General features: G+C 52.7%; 2 protein-coding genes across 2 annotated transcripts; both read right to left on the bottom strand.

Annotated features, from left to right (window-relative positions):
* Positions 1–430: 430 nt before the first annotated feature.
* Positions 431–2,564, bottom strand: CGCA056_v009489 (Lactose permease; the record flags this gene model as incomplete). The annotated part of the gene is made up of 5 exons (XM_037324736.1): positions 431–543; positions 827–1,388; positions 1,446–2,168; positions 2,252–2,380; positions 2,436–2,564. The coding sequence occupies 5 exons, from the start codon at positions 2,562–2,564 to the stop codon at positions 431–433; spliced, it is 1,656 nt and encodes a 551-aa protein (XP_037177096.1).
* A 5,382-nt stretch (positions 2,565–7,946) lies between these two features.
* On the bottom strand, positions 7,947–9,561 carry CGCA056_v009488 (UPF0744 protein; the record flags this gene model as incomplete). The annotated part of the gene is made up of 3 exons (XM_037324735.1): positions 7,947–8,888; positions 8,938–9,480; positions 9,529–9,561. The coding sequence occupies 3 exons, from the start codon at positions 9,559–9,561 to the stop codon at positions 7,947–7,949; spliced, it is 1,518 nt and encodes a 505-aa protein (XP_037177095.1).
* Between the last annotated feature and the right edge of the window lie 10,599 nt (positions 9,562–20,160).

The raw sequence follows: 20,160 nt of genomic DNA, 5'->3' as shown, positions 1-20,160 counted from the left end.
CATAGCGTCATACTCCACCATGTTGAGTAGGAATACTTCCCCGTCGGAGAAGACGGACGCAGGCAAATCGAAACGGCCGATCGTTTACTCAGAAAGGCCGGTGCCTTCGGTTTTCAACCGTTCAAAACAAGCCTGGGATGTTTAAAGTATTGCTCTAGCTTGTGGTAACCCTGCAACTCGATGAATTTTGTTTCTTCTTGGCTTCTTTGCCAACTTAACTGACAGGTCCGAAATATAGTCTGCGTACTGCTCAACGCAAGAAACCGCACGGCCGTTTTGGCGCCCTTCGTCGGAGAAGCAGTTGAGGTTATAAGTAGGCCGGTTGTCAGACTTCTTGAACTTCTCAGCTCAAACAATTTTGCGACAATGTTTGCTGCGTGTTTTTCTCATAAGAAACTGGTTCCGTCGTTCTTCACCGAGACTCGATCTGTCAGATGTCAACAAACATGGCGGGGTTTGTTTTCGTCGCCTCTTGTTCTTGTTGCTGGTTACTTCTGTCGTTAGGGTATTCGGTGTCCGTCTTGGTCCACGAGTTCGGTGCCCCTGGATTGTGTATATCATCGAAAACGTCTCCGTCCAAAAGTGTACAGAAGGATGTGAGTGGAATGAACACGGCTCCTTTTCAGTCTTATGCTTTGGCGGAAGTACCGGTTGTCTCACAGAACATGTCGCAAGAAGAGATTTGTAGCAACGCTGTTATGTTATATTAACCCTGAGCGCTGAGAAAGGCTAGACCAGAGGAAGTATGGTAGAGCTGTCGTCTTTACTAAGGATTATCTACATGAGACCGGCGACCCTGAGGGAAGCCTCTCTTTCATCCACTCACTCAGACTCGTCTTCCATCTCTCATCTTCTCGACCAGCCACAACAGCCTCCACGTTTGGCGTATCAGTGTGCTTTCTTCCGTCAAACAGCGCATCAATCTCTTCAAGGGTCTTTCCCAGGACCTCTACCCAGTACCACCAGATGAAGGCGAAGAAGAGCACGTTCCATCCACCGTTCATGATATACACCCAGTAACCCACGGCGTCGATGGCAATAGGGTAGGCGAAGTTACCGGCAATGCCAACAGCACAGATAATGAAGCTGAACATGCTCATGCCCTTGGCCCTGATACGGAAATATAGCATTTGAGCCGGCATCAGAAAGAGAATGGGGATCCATCCGAAGGCATACGATATCGAGAACAGAAATACCGCGAAAACCGTCGCCCAGATTCCGGGGGTATATGTGGTGTCACCGTAAAACTTGGTCAGGACGCCTAGCAAGATCAGGGCAACGGTCACTCCCGCCGTGCTGATGAGTGCGGCCGACTTTGCTCCCTTCTTGTCTGTGTAGTAGCTTCCGCAAATTGACACAACCAGGGATGCGCCGTTCAGCCCAACATTCTATGTTCGTCAGAATCTTCAGGCACAAGATTTTCGGTTCATGAGCGAGCCACCTACCACAAGCAGCTGGGTCCCTTCGTCACTGACGCCTGCGTGGCTCAACATCTTGCCGACATTGTACATGAAGACGATGTTTCCCGTCAGCATGGATATCACCGCGCACGAAGCTGTAATAATGAGTCTCTTCCTCGCCCCGCGATTACGGACCGCCTCCTTGCAGGTCATCGGATCCCGCTCGTACCCAATCGTCTCGCAAATCTGTCGGAACTGCAGCCGGACCAGCTCATCCGCCGTGTCTCCTCCAGCATTCACCTGCGCGAGAACCATTATCGCATCGTAAGCGCGTCCCTGATCGACCAGCCAGCGCGGACTCTCCGGCAGCCACGGCAGCAAGGATATGCAGAGCAGCCCCCACGCCCCTTGCACCAGACTCGGCAGCCTCCACGCCCAGCTGCTGCTGATCTTGAACGATCCGTACGTCACGCCCGCGGCGGTCAAGGCGCCGATGTAGAAGCAGTCGTCGAAGAGGGCGAGGCCCCACGCGCGCTGGTCCCATGGGAGTGTCTCGGCGAGGTATGCGGAGCCGGATATTACGGAGGCGGTGGTCCCGAAGCCGATGATGACTCGGGCGGTGCAGAACATGGCGATGTGCTGTGAGCTGGCTTGCAATATGGCTGCGAAGACTGTAATCATGGCGGACCAAAATAGGCCGAACCGTCGGCTGTAAGTATCTGTCACCCATCCCCAGCAAAGACACTCCGCCCAGTTAGCCTTCGTAGTCTTAAGAATCTAAGCCTCCATACACCAGAGCCGAGAGAGATATGTTCTCATCTTGTTGTCTTTGCAGGCTGAGGTCGACTTACAGATAAGCACCCTCCGATATAATTCGTGGCGATGTTCAACGAGCGAGTGGCCGTGGTTAGCTTGAAGTAGTCGGTATACTGCGGCAGGATGTTCATGCCGCCCATCATCGCCCCGTCGTAACCTTGCATCTACTTTAAGGTCAGAGCATTGCGACAGATAAGCATCGTGTGGTGTTCTCCTCACAGCAGCTGTGACCAACACGCAGGCCAGCAGCAGGTATGTCATGCCCGGCTTCGATTTCGGTTGCCATGTCGGCGCCTGGAAAGGGAGAATGCTTCCTTTCACGAAGAACTGGCGGAACGGCAGCGGCATGCCTCTGGCGGCAACGCACGAGATGGTGTTTGGTTATGCTGGTGGCCGGGGCATGCTACTTCAGGAAACTTGCCTATCTCAGAGTTGAATCGCGTTTGTCCAAGGCCATTAAGGTAGAGGCGGACCGATTGTGCGAATGTATGTATAGTTCTGGAAGCGGCATGACTCGTCGTAGGGATTTTGACTTCGTGAGTCCCCTCACCATGGAACTTTGAGCCTGCGACAACGAAGATGAGATTGAGACAAAAGGAACAACACAAATGCCCCGTCGAAAGTTTGCATCGGTATTCCCCTTCCAAAAACGGCATGGCCTCGACCGAGATTAGCAGAACATCCGGAAATAGCGCTGGCAACCAGATAACGGAGTCGTGCTTCCGCCTAGTTAGTATCCCGAATGACACCTTCGAGATCCTTCCCAGATTTTGACTTTAGGTCCAGGCTCCGAATAGACGCCAGTTAGACTTTGTTGCCGTCTTCCCCATTGGAGGATGCTGGCAGCCCCGGCTGAGTGACAGCTTCAAGAATTTGTAAAAGAGGGGAAATCAGGGAATCCCCAGGCTTTCTTGGGCGGAAGGTGGCGAAGGACGTACTTATCGATTCCTTCCAGAACCTGATTGCCGATTCACTTGTGAAGTTGGGTGTATTAGTCTTCTGATGTAGACCGAAAGCGAGAAAGAGAGCATACTACGCCCATGTATGTAACATGCGAGGCTGTATCTCCTTACAAAAAATACGTGGTCTTCAAGACATATAAGCTTCCAGAAGGCACAATTGTAAGGCCGTTAAGATTAGATCGGCTTTGGCTTGAAATGGCAATTTTCCTTCCGAAAATCTTCGCTCTCAAATTTCAGCTTCCGTCCTCTGAACGAAGTCTTGCGCCCATCCATTCACCACATTCTCCGAGGTATACCTCGACTTTCAATAGATGAGAATGACCAGAGGCGGTAGGTATATCGAGTTTATGGTCAGTGAATGGATCTTGTACCGCTAGACGTTGGCAAGGCACGTCAGCTCGACAAAGCCATCGGGAGCATGTTCATCATTCCCGAAATTGTGTTCCTGTCTCTTTCCCTGTGGGAATGTACCGTTGTGTATACAGCCAAGTTACAAGGCAAGGCCTTCCCTTAGGTTGAGAGTCCGTCGTCTTCCAATGCGTCACATGCTCCAAATCAAGCATCTAGACGTGGATTTTAAATCGATCATCATGATTATCCTTGGGTTGGCTCAGAGTCAAGAGTTTCCCGTCATCCCAGGTTTTAGATACCAGGCAGTCGAGTTTTGAGCTGAAGCAAGCCTGATGTCATATACTCAAATGGGCGACTCCGACTCTTGGAAACATAGGAAACAAACAATCGTACATCGGGAAGGCGTGCACTGATAATTGCTCCGTGTACTTCATGTACTCTGGAATGTTTCAGCAGGAATCCTCCGTGGGGGCGGTCAACGCATCTCAAGTTGTGCGGCAATACCCCTCGTGTCTATCCGTCATTTTGTTGGTTGTATTCAATGGTTTTGGACGTAATACTGCATTTTTCACGAGTTGGCTTGATCTCACATATCTCACTTCTGCCGCACAACTACCATCAGCTTGACCTTGCCCCATCGCTGGAGAGAACAGACTCAGCAAGCTTCAATCAGATCATCCAACGACTGGAATGGTTTGTCGGTAGACGATTACCAGGGCTAGCTCAGTTGGTACATGACTTTATACCGAGAGATCCACCGGGATAGTTGGCTCAGAAAAGCAGCATGGGATCGATTGCTTTGGACCAGTCCATCGTCTATACACCAGCCAGTTGACTTTACAATTGAAATATGTCCCATGCTACGATCGTGCGTTCATGAATGGTTCCAAAGTATAAAGCGGGCGAAAACCGGTGCACACAACATGGGCGCGGAGCTCAAGCTTGTACGGTACGATAGATTCAAATACGACGCGCTCGAAGAGCAAAAGTTTGACATGAAAGATCTCAAAGTTAGATTTTAGAAACATAAAAGAAGAATTTTCTTCCAAGAAAGTAGCAGCAATCGCAGCGTACATGAGCCCCGCAATAATCATCATTGCGAGGTCTTCTTGGGATACGGCAAATGGAATTCCCAGAAATGGTGGAAGCTCTGGGGTCTCCACCACGTTACATTGCACTCTTCAGTGTGGGTTCTCATTTTCTTGGGTTTATACTGTGTTTGGTGGGATATTTTCGCATTCAGACCTAGTTGTCTAAAAGTTATGCATCTCACCTCTGCTGTGGGCATTTTCGTTGAGACATGACCGTGAACTAAATGATCTCTCAGAACACCAGGCTCAGGCGTAGGGAGCGAAGCAGAATATCCACCGAGTTTGCAGGAGCAAAGAAGGTCCCAATCAATATGTTCAGTGGCCAAAAGCATGCATCGCTGTCGGATAATGGCTGATTAAGGTACCTGTATATCTAGGGCTTTTAACTCGTAAAATAGCAACCAATATGGTGAAAGGTTGATATGATCTTTCTCTCAGTAACTCCCGCGACATACAAGATGCTCTCGTACTGGCTTTCTATACCATCCCGTCACCTGCTATATCCATCGACGCCGACTCTTGGCTTTCCCCCCTATTCACGGAGTCGTGTCCAATACACAGGGATTTACAGCAGCTTAAGGGCCACAGCTGGTGATGTAGCAGTCACATCGACAAAACTTCTACTTTGAACTATTGAGCTTCGAGGACTTCTCCAAAACGAATGCAGATGAGGACCCAGAGATTCCCGCCGCAGATCCCTGGGAGACAACAGAATCAAAGACTTTTTAAGAAGGCCCACCTGTGCCTTTCCAGTCACCATAAATTTGAGCGTAAAAGCCAAGGCACAGCCTCATTGAACAGAACGACCTCAGCCACAGATGAATGCTGTCAACAGGTACGCGATTCTCAGTCAAGGCAATCAAGAAACCCGAGAATTGGCTGTTCTGTCCCTCATCAGGGCATCTTGTCAGCTGCGGACATTTGCATGGAATTCGTACCCCTCTCCCGGCAAAGTCGTGAAGCTATTCGTTTTGAATACTCTGCAAAAGTCAGAACTACTTAGGCCTTCGGAGAAGATGCAAGTCATGTCATGAAAGCAAACGAGAGCAGCTTAAGAGCCTGTGAGAACTATGAAGCCTCTGATGTTTCTTTGGCAGTACGGGAAAATACTCCGCACATTTTTGGCCTGTCGCTTCGAAGAAAGTTCGTCCCCCATGCCGTGCTTTTTATGGTCCGCCCTCGTAGAACGCCTCACCGCGATCCCTGTCGTTAAGGTACACCCTCAGGCACATATATTTAATGATGCAAATCCCATTCTGAGAAGAAGAAGCAACGAGCCAAAATGAAGACTGCTCCGCAGAAATTGGGGTCTCACCAACTAACACCTAATTCGGTGAGACCAAGAGGTGAGATATTGGGACTGGTCCATGATACGTTCTCGAAGGTTGGGATCACAAACACAAACCATCCATCTCCATCACCATTTGTCTCCGCGTATTCCCCCGTACTATTCCAAGGCTAACAGAACTTGGAAGTCGATGTGCTTTCTCTGCGAAAAGGTGTGGGCAGAGTATGGTTTGAGGTATAGTAGAGTGAAAAGACATGGAATAGTGAGCTCTGTTACTACCCAAGAGCAGATCGAAATCCTCCGATCCTTTTCTCATCGTAATGGCCTCCAGGCTTTCAGGGTCTTCTCATATAGTTTATTACAAAGATGCTCTCTGTGGGGGAATTCTCCAAGGCGCCTAGCGACTCTGAAACCTGTCTACCTGTGTCTACAATCAAGTCACTGGAGTGGCAATTTTGGCTTTTTTTCCTTGTATAAAAAGGGTGTTAAGTCCGGAAATTTGTGAAATTGAGTAAATATGCCAGCTTAGGCGCAAACCTGTTTCCTTACGAGGACCTATAGATGTAGCAATGTCCTCCAGATAAGGCAAACTCGACTGTCATCATCGTGTAAACTTAGCAGCCCCTCCTTCCCTCTTCTTTCTCGCCTCTTCTCTCACATTCCAGTGGAGTATTCCTCTCCATAGCTATCGTCGGTTGGCAACAAGTTATCGCCAGCAAAGAGGAAACAGGTGTCCAACCACAGGCATAGACAAGGTTCGACGCAAAGACAAGAACAAAATCACAGAACCTATCGACAACCCGCAGTATTGCCTCTCAGTAGGCTTAACGGTATGACTTTGGAATATATACGCATTCATTCCTTAACTTCAGGTGAGTTCGTCGAGGGCCACATGCGCAGAAAGGTATATCATGTCGGTTTTGACCATGAGCCAGGAAAACAATAAATTAGCCTCCTGAATTTGTTGAAGGTTCTCTGAGGGGCATCGTTGGTCATGTTAGGATATTTGGAATCTTGTTGATGCCGCACCCATCATGATTCCTGAAGCTCATCTCTCAGCGAATAAGTCTTGGTTCGTACTGCACCAATACCGGCAAGATCACAGGAACGCGGACCTAGAGTTCAAGGCAACGATGATGAGTCATATGAGATCAAGCATTCTCATTCCTGAACATAATCCTCGTGGGGTTGAAATTCATTCAGTCACAAACAACTAAAAGACAACATACCATCATGCCATTTGCTCAGCTATGATGTCCTGCACCAATCCATCTATATAAGTAATCACGATCGTGCATGATACGGAACAGCCAACATCGGCTTGCAGCTGCACGATCCCCCTTTTAGCCTCTGAAGAAATCCAGATTCTGCAGTCCGCAAGACGTGGCCATGGCAGACGCGAGACAGCTCACGCCAGTCTCCACTCCATGGCATCGTTTTGCCTGGACACGTCATATGAGCATACGAAGATTCGCCTGAAAAGCACGTTGGATCCCAGCTAGTGATTGATTTCGCGGCTGAAAATAGCGTGCCAGTCACGATTGGTCTGCAAGAAGCCATTTCGTGGCTAGAATCGCGAAGAATTTGTCCCTAAGATTCGAGGGCGCTTACTTCTCGCAGCTCGGAGTGGCAATAAACCCCACAATCGGTCGCGCGGGTCTGCAAGTTCACACCGAGAGGCCTGTTCAGGTCAGATACACCGAGCAGGTGTGAAAGACACTCAGCTCGGTTTGAGGGATTCTCAATCGGTGCTCGAAGAAGCCGATGCTGGCAGCAGGGGGCTTAGATGTATACACATATTCAAAGAAATATTTCCGGCCATGTAGACTTCTCCATTGCTATCATGACTATTCTATAATTCCCAAACATCAATCGTGATACTGTTTTCCTTACGAGCGGGGTTCGTTATTCATATCCTTTGTGCGTGCAAAATATACTTGGAGAGTGGCGTTCAGACGCGAACCGGCGAAAGTCATGGGAGTGCCGATATAAACAAATCCCTCCTCTCACCAGAGAGAAGTTGATGCTAGCATGCCCCCTAGACAGCCGTGCGCTCCGACTTCCACACGTTGCTCTGCGCGTCCTCGGGCACGGCGATGAAGTCCTGGCTGTCGCCGCCGCTGCTGGTGTCGCTGCCGTCCAACGAGCCATCGTACGAACTCGTCTGCCATGCGGACAGCTCGTCCACGCGGCGGATGCCCATCATCCACGAGACCAGACCGCGGGGCACCCAGCGGCCGACGAAGCCGTAGACGTTGGCGCCGAGGCCGACGCGCACGGTGCTGCTGGTGATGGAACCGTCGATCACGTCGAAGACGGCGTTGTGCAGGTGGCGCAGGTTGCTGCCCTTCAGCCCGCGGATGCGGCCGGCCGAGATGGCGGAGGTGCTCTGGACGACGAAGTTGCGGCCGTAGGCGTGGCGCGCGTTGTCGGGCCACATGAGGGTCTCGGTGGCTTCGGCGTCGATGCCCGGGGCGCCGCCGTCCATGAGGGCCCGCTGGGAGGGGTGGGCGCCCTTGGAGGGCTGGAAGCCGGAGAAGTCAAAGGTGCCGAGCTGGACGTGGGTGACGGGGATGCCGAGGGGTCGCAGCTCGGCGGTCAGGACCTCGGTGAAGGCGGAGAGGGCGGAGGAGACGGTGGCCTCGGGGGCGTGGAAGGGCGGGTTGATGGAGGAGATGATGGACGGGGTGAAGACCAGGACCTTGGGCGGGGTCCACTTCTCGCCCGGGGGGCACAGGCGGCTCGTGAGGAGGGGTAGGAAGGCCTGGATCGTGAGGATGGGGTGCAGGAGATGGGTGTTGAAGAGGTCGGCAAAGCTCGACGGCGGGATGGTCGCGATCGGCGAGGTCTGGTAGTTGAGGGAGGGGATGAGGATGACGGATTTGAGCTGGAGGAAGTTTGATTTCGTGTTGGGCGCGGGAGTGTGGGGGGAATGCAGGTACTGGGCGAAGCTGTCGATAGCCGCACCGGCTCTGGGAGGCTGCTGGCCGTTAGCACCCGAAGAGTATCACAAAGACGAGCAAACTTACATCGGTTGTGTCGATAGTGAGGGGCAAGATGTCCGGCCTCTTCAGGTTCTGCACCATGTGCTCGTCCTCCTCGGCATTGCACACGATGTAGACGATAAAGCCTCTGCGCTCGAAGTCCAGAGATAACGACCTCGTCAAGGGCAGCGATGGCGAGCCGGCGATAACGACGACCTCTTGCCTGCCTCCATTTCTCGCACGCTTCGCACGTCGTACCTTGCGGTTGTATCTTCTGTTGTACTGCTGGTATGAGACCACACCAATGACGGCGACAAAGGCACCGGTCAAGATCTTGTGCTTCGATACCCAATCCGTCACCTTTTCAAATCGGGTGAGGGCTATCACTTCGATCGGACTGCTGTGGACGGGGGGTTGCGGACGCAGAGCATCGGGGACCCATTCTGCCGTTGCGAGCGTCTCCTTCAGGGCATCGGCGGCCTTCTCGACGTGAGGGTTGACGATGCTGGCGAAGTCGTCGGTGTATTTGCGAATGTGGTTGGGCAGCGAGGACAGCTGGAGAGCGACGATGGCGTCAGTAACGGGGATCTAGATTATGGCTCGCGTGATCACAAGCTCGAGCGGATTGCTACTCACGACGTCCAGGAACTGCTGGTCGTCCGCCGACATTTTGGGCGGCGTCTGGTCACGATGTACCGGGGGGGCCACTGGAAGCGAGATTTCGGTCGGAGGGGTTGGGTATGAAGGAAGCTTCGTATCTGGCGGTGAAAGTCTTTCTCTTTTTGAGATAGCTGGGGGATATGTCGGCGGATGGAGCTTTTTCCTCGCGGGCCGGCAAAAAAATGGTCAAGGGTGTTCGACTGGACTGTTCGTTCCGCGTAGATGGTGGGGAAGCCTCCGCTGCCCAAGGTGGAGTTTCACTGGCCGCCTGCCTCAGTCTACGAATACTGAGGCCCTCAGTGCCCGCTCACCGAGGGGTCCGGGCTTGACCCGGGCGCCGGAGCTGATTGGTCCGCCGAGTTCAGCGCAGAAGCCCCTCCTCGGTGCTATCTAATGTTTGTCTTGTTTCTCCGAATTCAACGTCACCACCCTTTCCGGCGCATGAACCTCCCATTTCCTAAGCCCATGCTCGACTCCACGGTGCCCCTTTTGAACCGTCTTCGCGCACAGCTGTCAAGGGCGGCCAGATGGCAGGAGGACAGGAAGCCTTGACCAGGCGCCTGACTTTGTATATTCATCAGCTGAAAGCATCGACGCTGCAACGGGCATTGTTCAGTTCTGATTGACGTTAAATTAATGCTTTGCTGCTTGACAACATCATATCGCGCAGAATCTGCCCACGTCGACTGTGTGGTCGAATATCCCTACGGAAGATGCGATTGTAGGAGAAGACTGAAGACGATAGAGTGGCTTTGCTTCCGCGTCGTATCCCATCCCAGTGCCACAAGAGGGTCGTATAAAGCTCAACGTTTCACAAAACTCCTTCGTATCTCCCTTCGGCCCTTGAATACAGGCTGAAACATTTCACATCTAGCTCCGTCTGAAGTCTCGAAGTTGAGGATAGTCCCTTCTCGACTGAATTTCGCCATTCCGGGCCAACGGCGGCCCGAGTTGGGCTTCCCGTACCTGCTTTCTCGCTCCTCGACGATCACCAATTTGGCTTATCTGGAAAGTTGCCCAATTTGAGCGATGATTCTTTGAGGAGGTCAATGGGCTCTGGCTCTTTCGAATTCTTTTTGGTGACCGGGTCACTGATCTCGTCGCCTGATTTGCGAGAACACGTTGTTCATTGGTTTCTTGTTACACGATACTTGCATTCCGCAAGCTCGGAGTGGACGGTGTCGACGAAATAATGTTTCTTGACTCGGTTGAGTTTGGTTTCAGCAATCATGGTCCGCGTTGGATAATGGAGGAGGGTTGACTAAAGAGATCCCGCTCCAGACCATCCAGTCTTTCAGCCTGCTTCTGTCACATGAACGGGCCCTTGGGGCCAAGAAAATGTTTTTCCATTGTCATGGATTGTTCACGAACAAGATCTCTTTTTACTACTGTTGGATGTTTCTGTATGATTTCAGGGTACGGTCGACGACACCCGAGGCGCCTTCCGTCTTCAAGGTCGTTGCTGTATGAGCCAGCCGAAGAAAGCAAATCTTCGGTATAGAAAAGGACACTCACGACGCTGATAAAGGTCAAAAGGAGGCATCTTTGACTGCCGCTGTATGACGGAGACCTGGTGCGGAGCGTCGGTCATAAAGCAAGAGACGAAACGAAAACGGAAGGGGAGGCTTCGAGTTACACATGAAGTTCTCAACAAAGCTTGAGCGTGGTTATCACGAGAGCCCCTTCTCCGAGTTATTCTAGGTAAGGTCCTTTGAGTCCTCCTCGCGCTGGCTTGATCCAATGACGCGGGGAGACCAAAGGTCAGGAGCGCTGGAGGCAAGAGGTTCTCACCTGCCCGCACCTTCCTTCTCTACCTCTACGACCTGCTGCCTGAGGTAGCCCGCCAGCCCACACCCTACTTGAACAAAATTATCACTGCCCCTTCCATCAACAGCCCATGGTCTAGTGGGGTTACTAGGCGCATCAATTGATGCGAGTTCTCGAACGTCCCACGCCACGGGTGCGCAAGTTCGAATCCCACTCTGGTCAACCATTAGTGGGGTTCTTGCTCTGCCGCCGTTAGAAAAATCCATAGCATCGTTACACCTGAGGCTGGTAAGAGTGTCCTATGGATTTTCATAGGACCCTTCTGGGTCCGAACTTTTTGATTTTTTGTTGATTTTCATGATGTGACTTTTAAGGTGACGATGTGCGCGAGAGCCGTCTGCTAAGGGTGAGTCCAGCCGTGTGATATTATTTGATTATGCTCCTTCTATTTAAAGGTAGCAGTGAGCGTTTAGATCTAAGATCAGCCTGTGTTTTATAAGCAGGATGTTGCTTGTGATGATGTGCGGTCTCTAACCTGCTATCGCTGGCGACAGGAGAGCTGTTGACGTCACCCCCATCACGAAGGTAGAAGCTTGCCTGACACAAGTCTTATCGCGACCTTAAATACCTGCAGTGTCTCCTACGTGCCACAATTTTCAAACAAACAATAGTGTTTTGAAATGTATCTCAAGCTTCACGGAGCCTGCTTCCCTATCGATATCCCAGGAGGAACATCAGCAACTCCTCGTCGCCCAATCCCTTACATTCACAAGGAGCACCACAGCTGTCCGCCGTTGTCGCAAGTGGATGTATATACGGATAGATACTCGAAGAGAGCTTCAGCATGCCCCATCGTTCGTCACTAACGCACTCAGTGTACCTTTGCAGTACCACGAACAAGCTCGGCCTGATAAACGTGGGATTAAATCAGCGCGTTGCCAAAACAGTCGTCACTTGCTGCCTATGATTGTGTTCCCAGAAACAAGATCTACGTCGTATTGGACGTTTTTATATGGCCTCAAGTTCTGGTCGTCAGGTACGGTGTGCTCGACATCCCCCGCGTGATCCCGCGACACTCGTCTATGAGCCAAAACAGTGTGAGACAAGGCCGCGATCACCAAGACATGCTCTATAAAGCCTTTCACAATGGAAAATTTGGTCACTTTCGACCCCAAATCAGGCCAGAGTAGCAGCTTCTGTGACAAGGTTCCTCAGCCCTGACGAAGCAAAATCTCTGGGCTACGTGCGGCTCTTCCCCCCAGCATTGACCAGCCTCAACTCCTAAACAGCGCCTTGCGCCTTGTATCACTTTTCATCATTCTTCTCGTACTATTAGTATGCCGAATAGATACGTATTCAAATTGGCTCTTCCATCATTGCTTTCCACCACACAGAGTATCACAGATTCAGTCGTGTACGGAGCATGATTGAATCCCTAGCCGAACCAGCTTCGATTTAGCTGGCCCATTCAGGACTGTGGCCATGCGATTCTAATAGCAGCAGAACGGCAGCTGAAGATGCCCAAATACTTTATAACGCAAGATTGTGATATCACGTGCGCCATGAAATGGCCTCCGCGTGTGTCTGGCGCGTTCTGGACGACGAGGGCGCGAGCATCCCTCATCTAAAAGTAGGAAGAGGTAAAAGGGTCCTAGCCCAGATTCAGGACGCAGATTAAGAAAGCCACAGGGAAGAGAAAAATTGTGGCCTTCCCATTCGGCCATCCCATTGCCAGGCCAGTTTGTCCACATGGAGGCAGTCAGCAAACGAGACTGAAGCATACAAGGTCAACCATATATACTTATAAGCAGAAAATACAACCAACCCAGACGCCCTGCCGCTCTCATACAGAGTGTGAACATACACTTGTTGCAGGAACCAGTCTCACCTTCGCCTACACATGCAGAAGGGCAACGCCGTTGACCACCAAGAGGATTGGACCAACAGAAAGAGGTAGCTTTGATGATCCACGGAGTTCACATATACTCTCATCATTATACGATGAGTGCCGCAGCAACAGTTCAGGACAGCTCTACGCACGCCCGGCGTGGTCCAGACTGCGAGCGAGCTTCTCATCACAAGTAGAAAAAGGGAAGGACTTCTGCTCTGGGCTCAAACCAAATGTAGCCAAAACACCACCAGAAGCGCAAACAAAATCTTCGGTGTGCTGGCATCTTTCCGCTCCCACTCATTCCACATGGAAAGGAGATATCCACAACCCAGATTGGAGCACAGAAGGTTGGCCACACCTACCGTTATCCCTTCTCTGCCTCGTCGACACTCACGTATTAGCAAAGAATACAAACACGCCCGACACGGCGCGTTCCTCTGCCATAGACCAGGTCCCAGAATACACGATACTGTACTTTATCGTCATCCGGCTAAGACGAAGCAGGTTCAAATTGCTACGAGCGGAATGGTAGGCGGATTGGTGTTAGAGTTTTTCTCGTGTGAACTGATATCAACCCTTTTAAGCAACCTCAAAAACACCAAAAAAGGCCTCTGGGAAGCTCCAATGCAGGCCTATGTAACCAAAGCATCTCGCATCTGATCCAGGATTAGAGAGGCCGCAGGCGGACAATAAGACATATTCTGTTCCTCGTCTCAAGTCAAAGACCGCCTCAACTCCGCCATGATAATGAGCTGGCGGGCTAGGGCATCTCTCTACAAACACGCCGCAGACATCAATCGGTGTTCTCTACGGCAACGACGTATAGATGGGCACAGACAGAGGAGGGAAAGGGTGATTTTAGAAGATAGACGATGGAAGAGCAGTAACGTATGAAGCTGGTCTTGGTGACAGAGCGTAGGATAGACAATCCGAAGTTACAATCCCGGAAGTGCCAGATCAAAATGGAAGTTGATTGAGCAAGCTACCCTTTGGCGAATATCTTCAATTCTGTTCGGCCGGAAGATATATCACCTTTATTGCATGTCACTGATGCAGGCAACGTCTTTCCCAACGGGACGAGATGGATGCATCACACCCTCTCCCAATGTTTGGGATCGCACACTTCCTCGGCGAGCACCAGCTATATCATCAAGCAACGTCACCACTGCCCTTCACACACCACACACAACTTCTCCCTCTTCGTAGTTACTCCAAACCAACACCTCACCCTTTGGCCTCAGACCGCTTCTCCAAACATTCAAAGAAGCGCAGTGTGTCCTACCCAGCCCACCGCCCCGGACCATTCCAACCCCCTGGGACCTCGCACATGCAAATCTCGGCAGCATCCGCCCTTTCCCTTCCCAGGGGTGTCCCCAAATAGGCATTCCGTCATCTCGCCTATCCTCCAGACCGACATGGCATTTGACGTGTTGAAATTGTTTAAAAAAGGCCAGTCAGCCAGCCGCGGAGCAAAGCACAGGCGGTGGGACGACAACACGAGTCGGACATCGCGACGATGCGTTGCAATCCGGTCCCAATCCAGCCAGCGCAGAGAGCATTCTAGCCCGTTTGCCCCCCTCTAATGCATGTCAGGAGATAAAACCACAAAATTCAACAGGCCTCGACATATTAAACCTGGTCCCCGTTCCCCTTACGTTATTATTCGCAGCCCAGCGAGAACAGTAGAATGATGATGTGCAAACGTCGACCCCGACCTTGGAAGAGTGCCGGATTACCCGCCTCAGTAAGGGGGAATGGGAAGGCGGGAGAAAAATAGACGTTGCGCCTCGCAACGACGCAAGAAAAAATTCGAGAAGCAACTTTGCTTTTTCTTGAATACATCCAATCCTCCCAAGGCAGAACCAGCCTGTTGCCGGCGCGCCGTGTGCCCAGATGCGTGGCACCCGCGGAAGCCTTTCCTGGGTTTTTAGAGCGACTCAGAAGTAGGCGGGAGCGGAGATGAAAACCCGATTCGACCGCCGATGCAATCGCTGCCGAGACCACCCCAAAAAAAAAAAAAAAAAAAAAAAAGAGGGCTGGGGGCGTCTTCGGCTGGCCATGTCGACTGTGACCTCCAATGCACCTGTTCATGCCCATCGTGATCTACCGGGGAGGAAAGCAACGGCCGAGTCGTTGAAAGAGGCGAAAAGCCCACTTGCGCTCTTTCGCTGTTGGCTGGGGAGTTGAATACGAAGGTTTCGGTCTTTTGATCACACGTTCTGCTCCTGAGTCGTTGCAGCAGACGCCCCTGGTGATAAGGCTATCAATGGCCTCTTTCACAACGTCCAATCCACTCTGTCACTCCGCTTCAATCTCAATCGTCCCCGTCCCATGCGCCTTGGCTGTCAGGCACAGCGCCGAAATAGCGACAGATGTTCCCCCTTGTTCGACGGCCGAGAGGCATCGCGCAATCGGAGAATTAGGGCGGAGAGCTGCCTCGTGGTTTGCAGGAGATTGAGACGGCCACGCGCGATTGCGACGGGCCCCAGGGAGCCAATGGGCCCATCAGTTTCCAAGGTCTTGACACAAGAGGTGGAGGACTCGCATTCAACCTGCTTGAAATGGGCCGTATCTCGCAACGAGAGGAGGCAAGCTGTTCGCGCGCGAAATCTTGTTTTGCGTGCAGGTGCAGGCTTACGGTGGGGGAAGCCGGGCGTGCGTCTGTGGCTCGCAGATGCGAGAGTGCAAATCTGCCCAATCCAGCCGCAGAGGCCACCGGTGCTGACCGGTTTGGGGGGCAGCCGTGTCTGTCGCGTGGAGGAAACGAGGTAACGCGTAAAGTGGTTTTATTATTCGTTGGATTTGCACGCTTGTTGGTGCTTTGGTAGCATCATGCTTCGTTCGCCCTCGTCGAAGACGTTCTTTTAGTGGCTGCGGTTGGGTTGGCGTGCAACTCAATTGAGGAATGTATGGTGGTGGTTGTCCAACTAGTTCCAATTTCCATCCGAGATCTCGAGGGGAGACCCCTGGCAATATTGGACAACTGGCAGACATGACAATCAAACCTGCCTGCTTGCAGCAGAAGCATGTGCTTGAGTGTCTCTCGGTTGTTGATGTCGCGATGTTTGCGACACAGCGAGGAGTTGATGTTTGGACGAACGGACGCAACCCACGTCCAGAACGCGATATGTCGGTCAGCTATTATCAACACGTCTGATGGGATGTTCATGTCTCGGTCGGCGCTGCTGCGCTGATGTCACCAATCTCGACGACACCCGCGGAACCCCAATCAACCAGCCCCCTAAGGGTAGCCTGCTTCAGCAAACATGCCCGAGCCGTGTTCCATCATCCATGTCTGTGCGGGATGGCATCAGGGGGTCTTGCTTCCAGACGCTGGGACGTCGGCCGTCCGGTGAGCGACTAGTGGGTGAAGTGATTGACCTGGCACGGATGGGGACGATGATAGGACCTCTCGCCAGCGCCGTCATGTTTGTATTTCGAAACACGCCGTTATTCCAGCAATGATCTAGAAATAACGCGTGCAAGACGCGATCTGTTGGCTGGCGTCAGCGTCGCAACCCGTGCTCTAGAGCCGATCCTGGCTGGAGGCGACGAACTCCTGCGCATCTTGTGCCGTTTTGAGGCATTCAGCTGCAATCCCAAGTGCCGCAAATGCGCACTTGCCCTGCTGATTGCTCCGTTGCAGCCGCCGAGGCAAATTCGCCCAGGCGCTGGCCCCGGCAAAAGACTGCGCAATGGTGTTACAGGCCCGGCTAACACCCTCTACGAGGACCCGGAATAGGCAGGCCGGTCGGCGCATCCGGTGTCCCGTCTGTGGGGGATGTGTCGGGGTGCGGTGGGTCGTCCGCTGCTGCAGGATTCGGGCCCTGGGGAAACAATCATGAAGACATGGAGCCAACAGGCAAGATTCCTTCAATCATGTTTCCGGTGGGCAGGCGAGGGCTTTGGATCTCCAAATGAGCCTCAAATTGATTCCCAGAACAATACCACAAGCCGAGGAAATCCGAGAAGCCGGTTGCTGAGGGCATTTGGTGGGTGTTCAGGCCAGTTCGTGATGGCTTCTGTGGGGAGCGTAAGGACCGGGGCAGCAGATTTCTCAGCCCGTAAGTCATGATGACGAGCATAGGGGTTCTTTTTTCCTGCGCTGACCCGTAGCGAGTGGCACGGCGCTGACGAACTTGTGCTGGAATCCGAGACGGCGCCCGTATCCACGATTAAAGCGCCCTCGAATGTTTCTGCCAGATTGGCAAAATCTCCTCTGTTCCACAAGAATCCACTGCCGTATATCTCTAGGACGGCAGCATGTGTCTGTTGCTCGGGCGTTCGCAGTGACGATCCCTTTGCTGGGTTCTTTAATGACGGCATGTTTGTCGCCAGACTGGGACACTGAGAAAAGCATCGGCCAGGTGTCAAGAATTGATGATGGCTATCAAGCTCGCGGACATCCGCCCGTCAAAAAGTGAGGTGGCTGGACGCTCAAGGCTGAAATTGAGCGAGGCGCCGATCGTTTGCCCGTTCGGTAACCGTAGATGGGACGACGCGAGCACGGTGCAGACCTCATCTACCGTTTCCGTGGTGAATGAGAAGCCGCGATAGATGGCCTTCCCCAACATCGGCCTGGAATTATAGTACGGAACGCCACGCCACGGCTGACAAGGGCAACGGCGCCGGTTGAGAACATCGTTTGTTCGACCAGGCATCGGAAGCGCACCTCGCCTGCTGAACAGTAGGCGCAGCTCTCCTAAGGAAAGCCTCGATGCACCCTGATCCTGGGGAATGGCTCCAAGAAGCTCCGAAAAAGCCCCAATGAAATCCCATGGTTGGCCGGTCCATCAATTGCGTTCGGTCGGCATGGCGTTTCCACGACCGAGCTGTTCTCCCCGACGACAAGCCGCAGGTTCTCCACTGCCATTCCTATCCTTGGAAAAAAAACCAATAGGTAGACGGCCGGCCGCGTGAACCGCTCAGGTTCGCTTTGCGTGGCTTCTTCAGAACTTCGGAAGCTAGGCAAGACGTGGGCTGAAGGTATGCAGCTTCGCGTCATGACACGAACTTCGCGGCCAGGCTTCTGCAGCTCGCCAAAGGCAACCCTTCCGGGCAGCCAATCTGTGATATCCGCGGCCCGAGCTGGGGCAAGATCCAGGGCTCCGAGACCTTGAAAGCTGCAGTTCCTGTGTGGCCAAGATGATATGGCGCGGTTCGTCAGCAATCACGAATTTGAATGTCGCAACATTGACTGATCATCCATCGCCGATGGAATGCTGCGGTTGATGTTGCTAGGGTCGATTGGCTAGTGACAGGCGAGGGGATACAGGCCTAACCCGTCAAGAAAGTTACTTTGATAGGTGTCCGAGCGGCTGACGGCGTGTCTTATTCGGGGCATTTGGAGAACCACCAGGGGTTGCCTTTGGGCCGCGATCTGGGCCTGTAGCAGTTGTGTAGCGCGTTGTTTGTGCCTGAAGTAGAGTTGGTGATTGATGATCATTGCAGATGCCACGCGACGGTGCTACCAGATCTGCCTTACTTGGAATATTCGTTGCTGTATCGTAATCACGTTGCCGTGCCCTGTCTTAGACAATATGATGTGGCCTTCTTAGCTTCGTTTGAAATCCAGCCGTGCTCGACGGCCATGTTGAAGTTCTAGAGTGCAACAAGTGTTGAACACGCCACTCTTCAGAGCTCAGACAGAGCGCGTCGAAACATACGGCGATGGTTCAAGTGGCAGGAGTTCACAGATCGCGGCGGCTGTCGACGCGAACCTACCGACGAGACGCTTTCAGCTTCCCCGCGAGCACGAGCCGGGCGTAGATACGACGTTGTGTAGCTGCGCAGTTGCAGCGGCGAAATCGTTTCCTGGAAAAGGCCAGTCATGAAACACAGACAAGGCATGGAAGAGTTGCATTGGCGAGTGCGACGGTTGCCATTGGAACCAACTGGCAGGCGAATTGAGTTTACACGGCCTCACACCATAGGCTCGCGTGAGTGAGAGCGGTGCTACGGCATGATTCGATATAGAGTGCCTGATGGTCCGGTTTCGCGCTGCTCTTCCCATTTTTGGCGGAATTGCAGACACCGTGAGCCCCGAACGAAATGTGTGCTTTGGCAACGGACGCTCTGTCAATTGGCACTTGGGCGACAGACGCCGCTGAGGAAATGATGGGATGGCAGGTGGCCTGTGTGCGGCTATTCCCTCGGTTCCGTCAACGGCGGCCCAACGCTTGGGACGTTGGCTGCTCCTGTCGACGGCCATGACCGATATAGCCTTTGCCTGAGGTTCGACGGCAGCGGGCGTGCAATATATGGCGTTCCAACGCAACGCCAACATATGACCTCTGTGTCGTTATTCAGGGTTCAATTGGCTTAATTGGAAGCACAATCAAACCCCTAATGCGGATACCGGAGCTCTGTGTTCGCGGACAGCACTCCAGGCCCACCGGGGTCGCTGGTCCGTCGGGCGGCGTTTCGCAGGTGTGCTGTGATGGCAATGGCAGTAATAGCGGCCATCTTAAGGGTTCGGGGGCCCGAGCTGGAGGTTTCGTTCTCGGGAAATCTTTTTTTTCGCAGGGCCAGGCCATGTGCTGGATGTGAACCCGTGCAGAGACGGCTGGGCGGGATATTGTGACAGACGGTGCAGCGGCAAGGGGAAAAGACTGAGGTGCAAAAATCTCTTCATAACGGGCCAACCCGATTTGTTGCGGATGGGGTTGCAAAAAGGGTCCGGAAGTGAGGGAAAAGCTGCTTGGCTGGCACTGGGGAGAACATCGTCGTCAGAGCTCCAGAAGAGGAGGCGTTTTGCTGGGACAGGGTCTGCAGCAGTGCAAAGGGGTTGGGGCGACTGGCGACAGGAGACAGAAACTGTCAGTGTCTTGGGATGAACTGCAGGGCGCCCATTCCACCGTACGAGTTCCGACCCGACGTGATGGCAGCTTCCGCGTCTTGAGATGGACATACGTCCGTGTGCTGGAAGGTGGCCAGTTGCTTGCAGTGAG

This window comes from Colletotrichum aenigma, assembly GCF_013390185.1.
Source record: "Colletotrichum aenigma strain Cg56 chromosome Unknown KSG_Cg56_contig06, whole genome shotgun sequence".
NCBI classification, from domain to species: Eukaryota; Fungi; Ascomycota; class Sordariomycetes; order Glomerellales; family Glomerellaceae; genus Colletotrichum; species Colletotrichum aenigma.
Note: the sequence above shows the minus strand (reverse complement) of the source record. Positions and strands in the feature narration are given on the sequence as shown.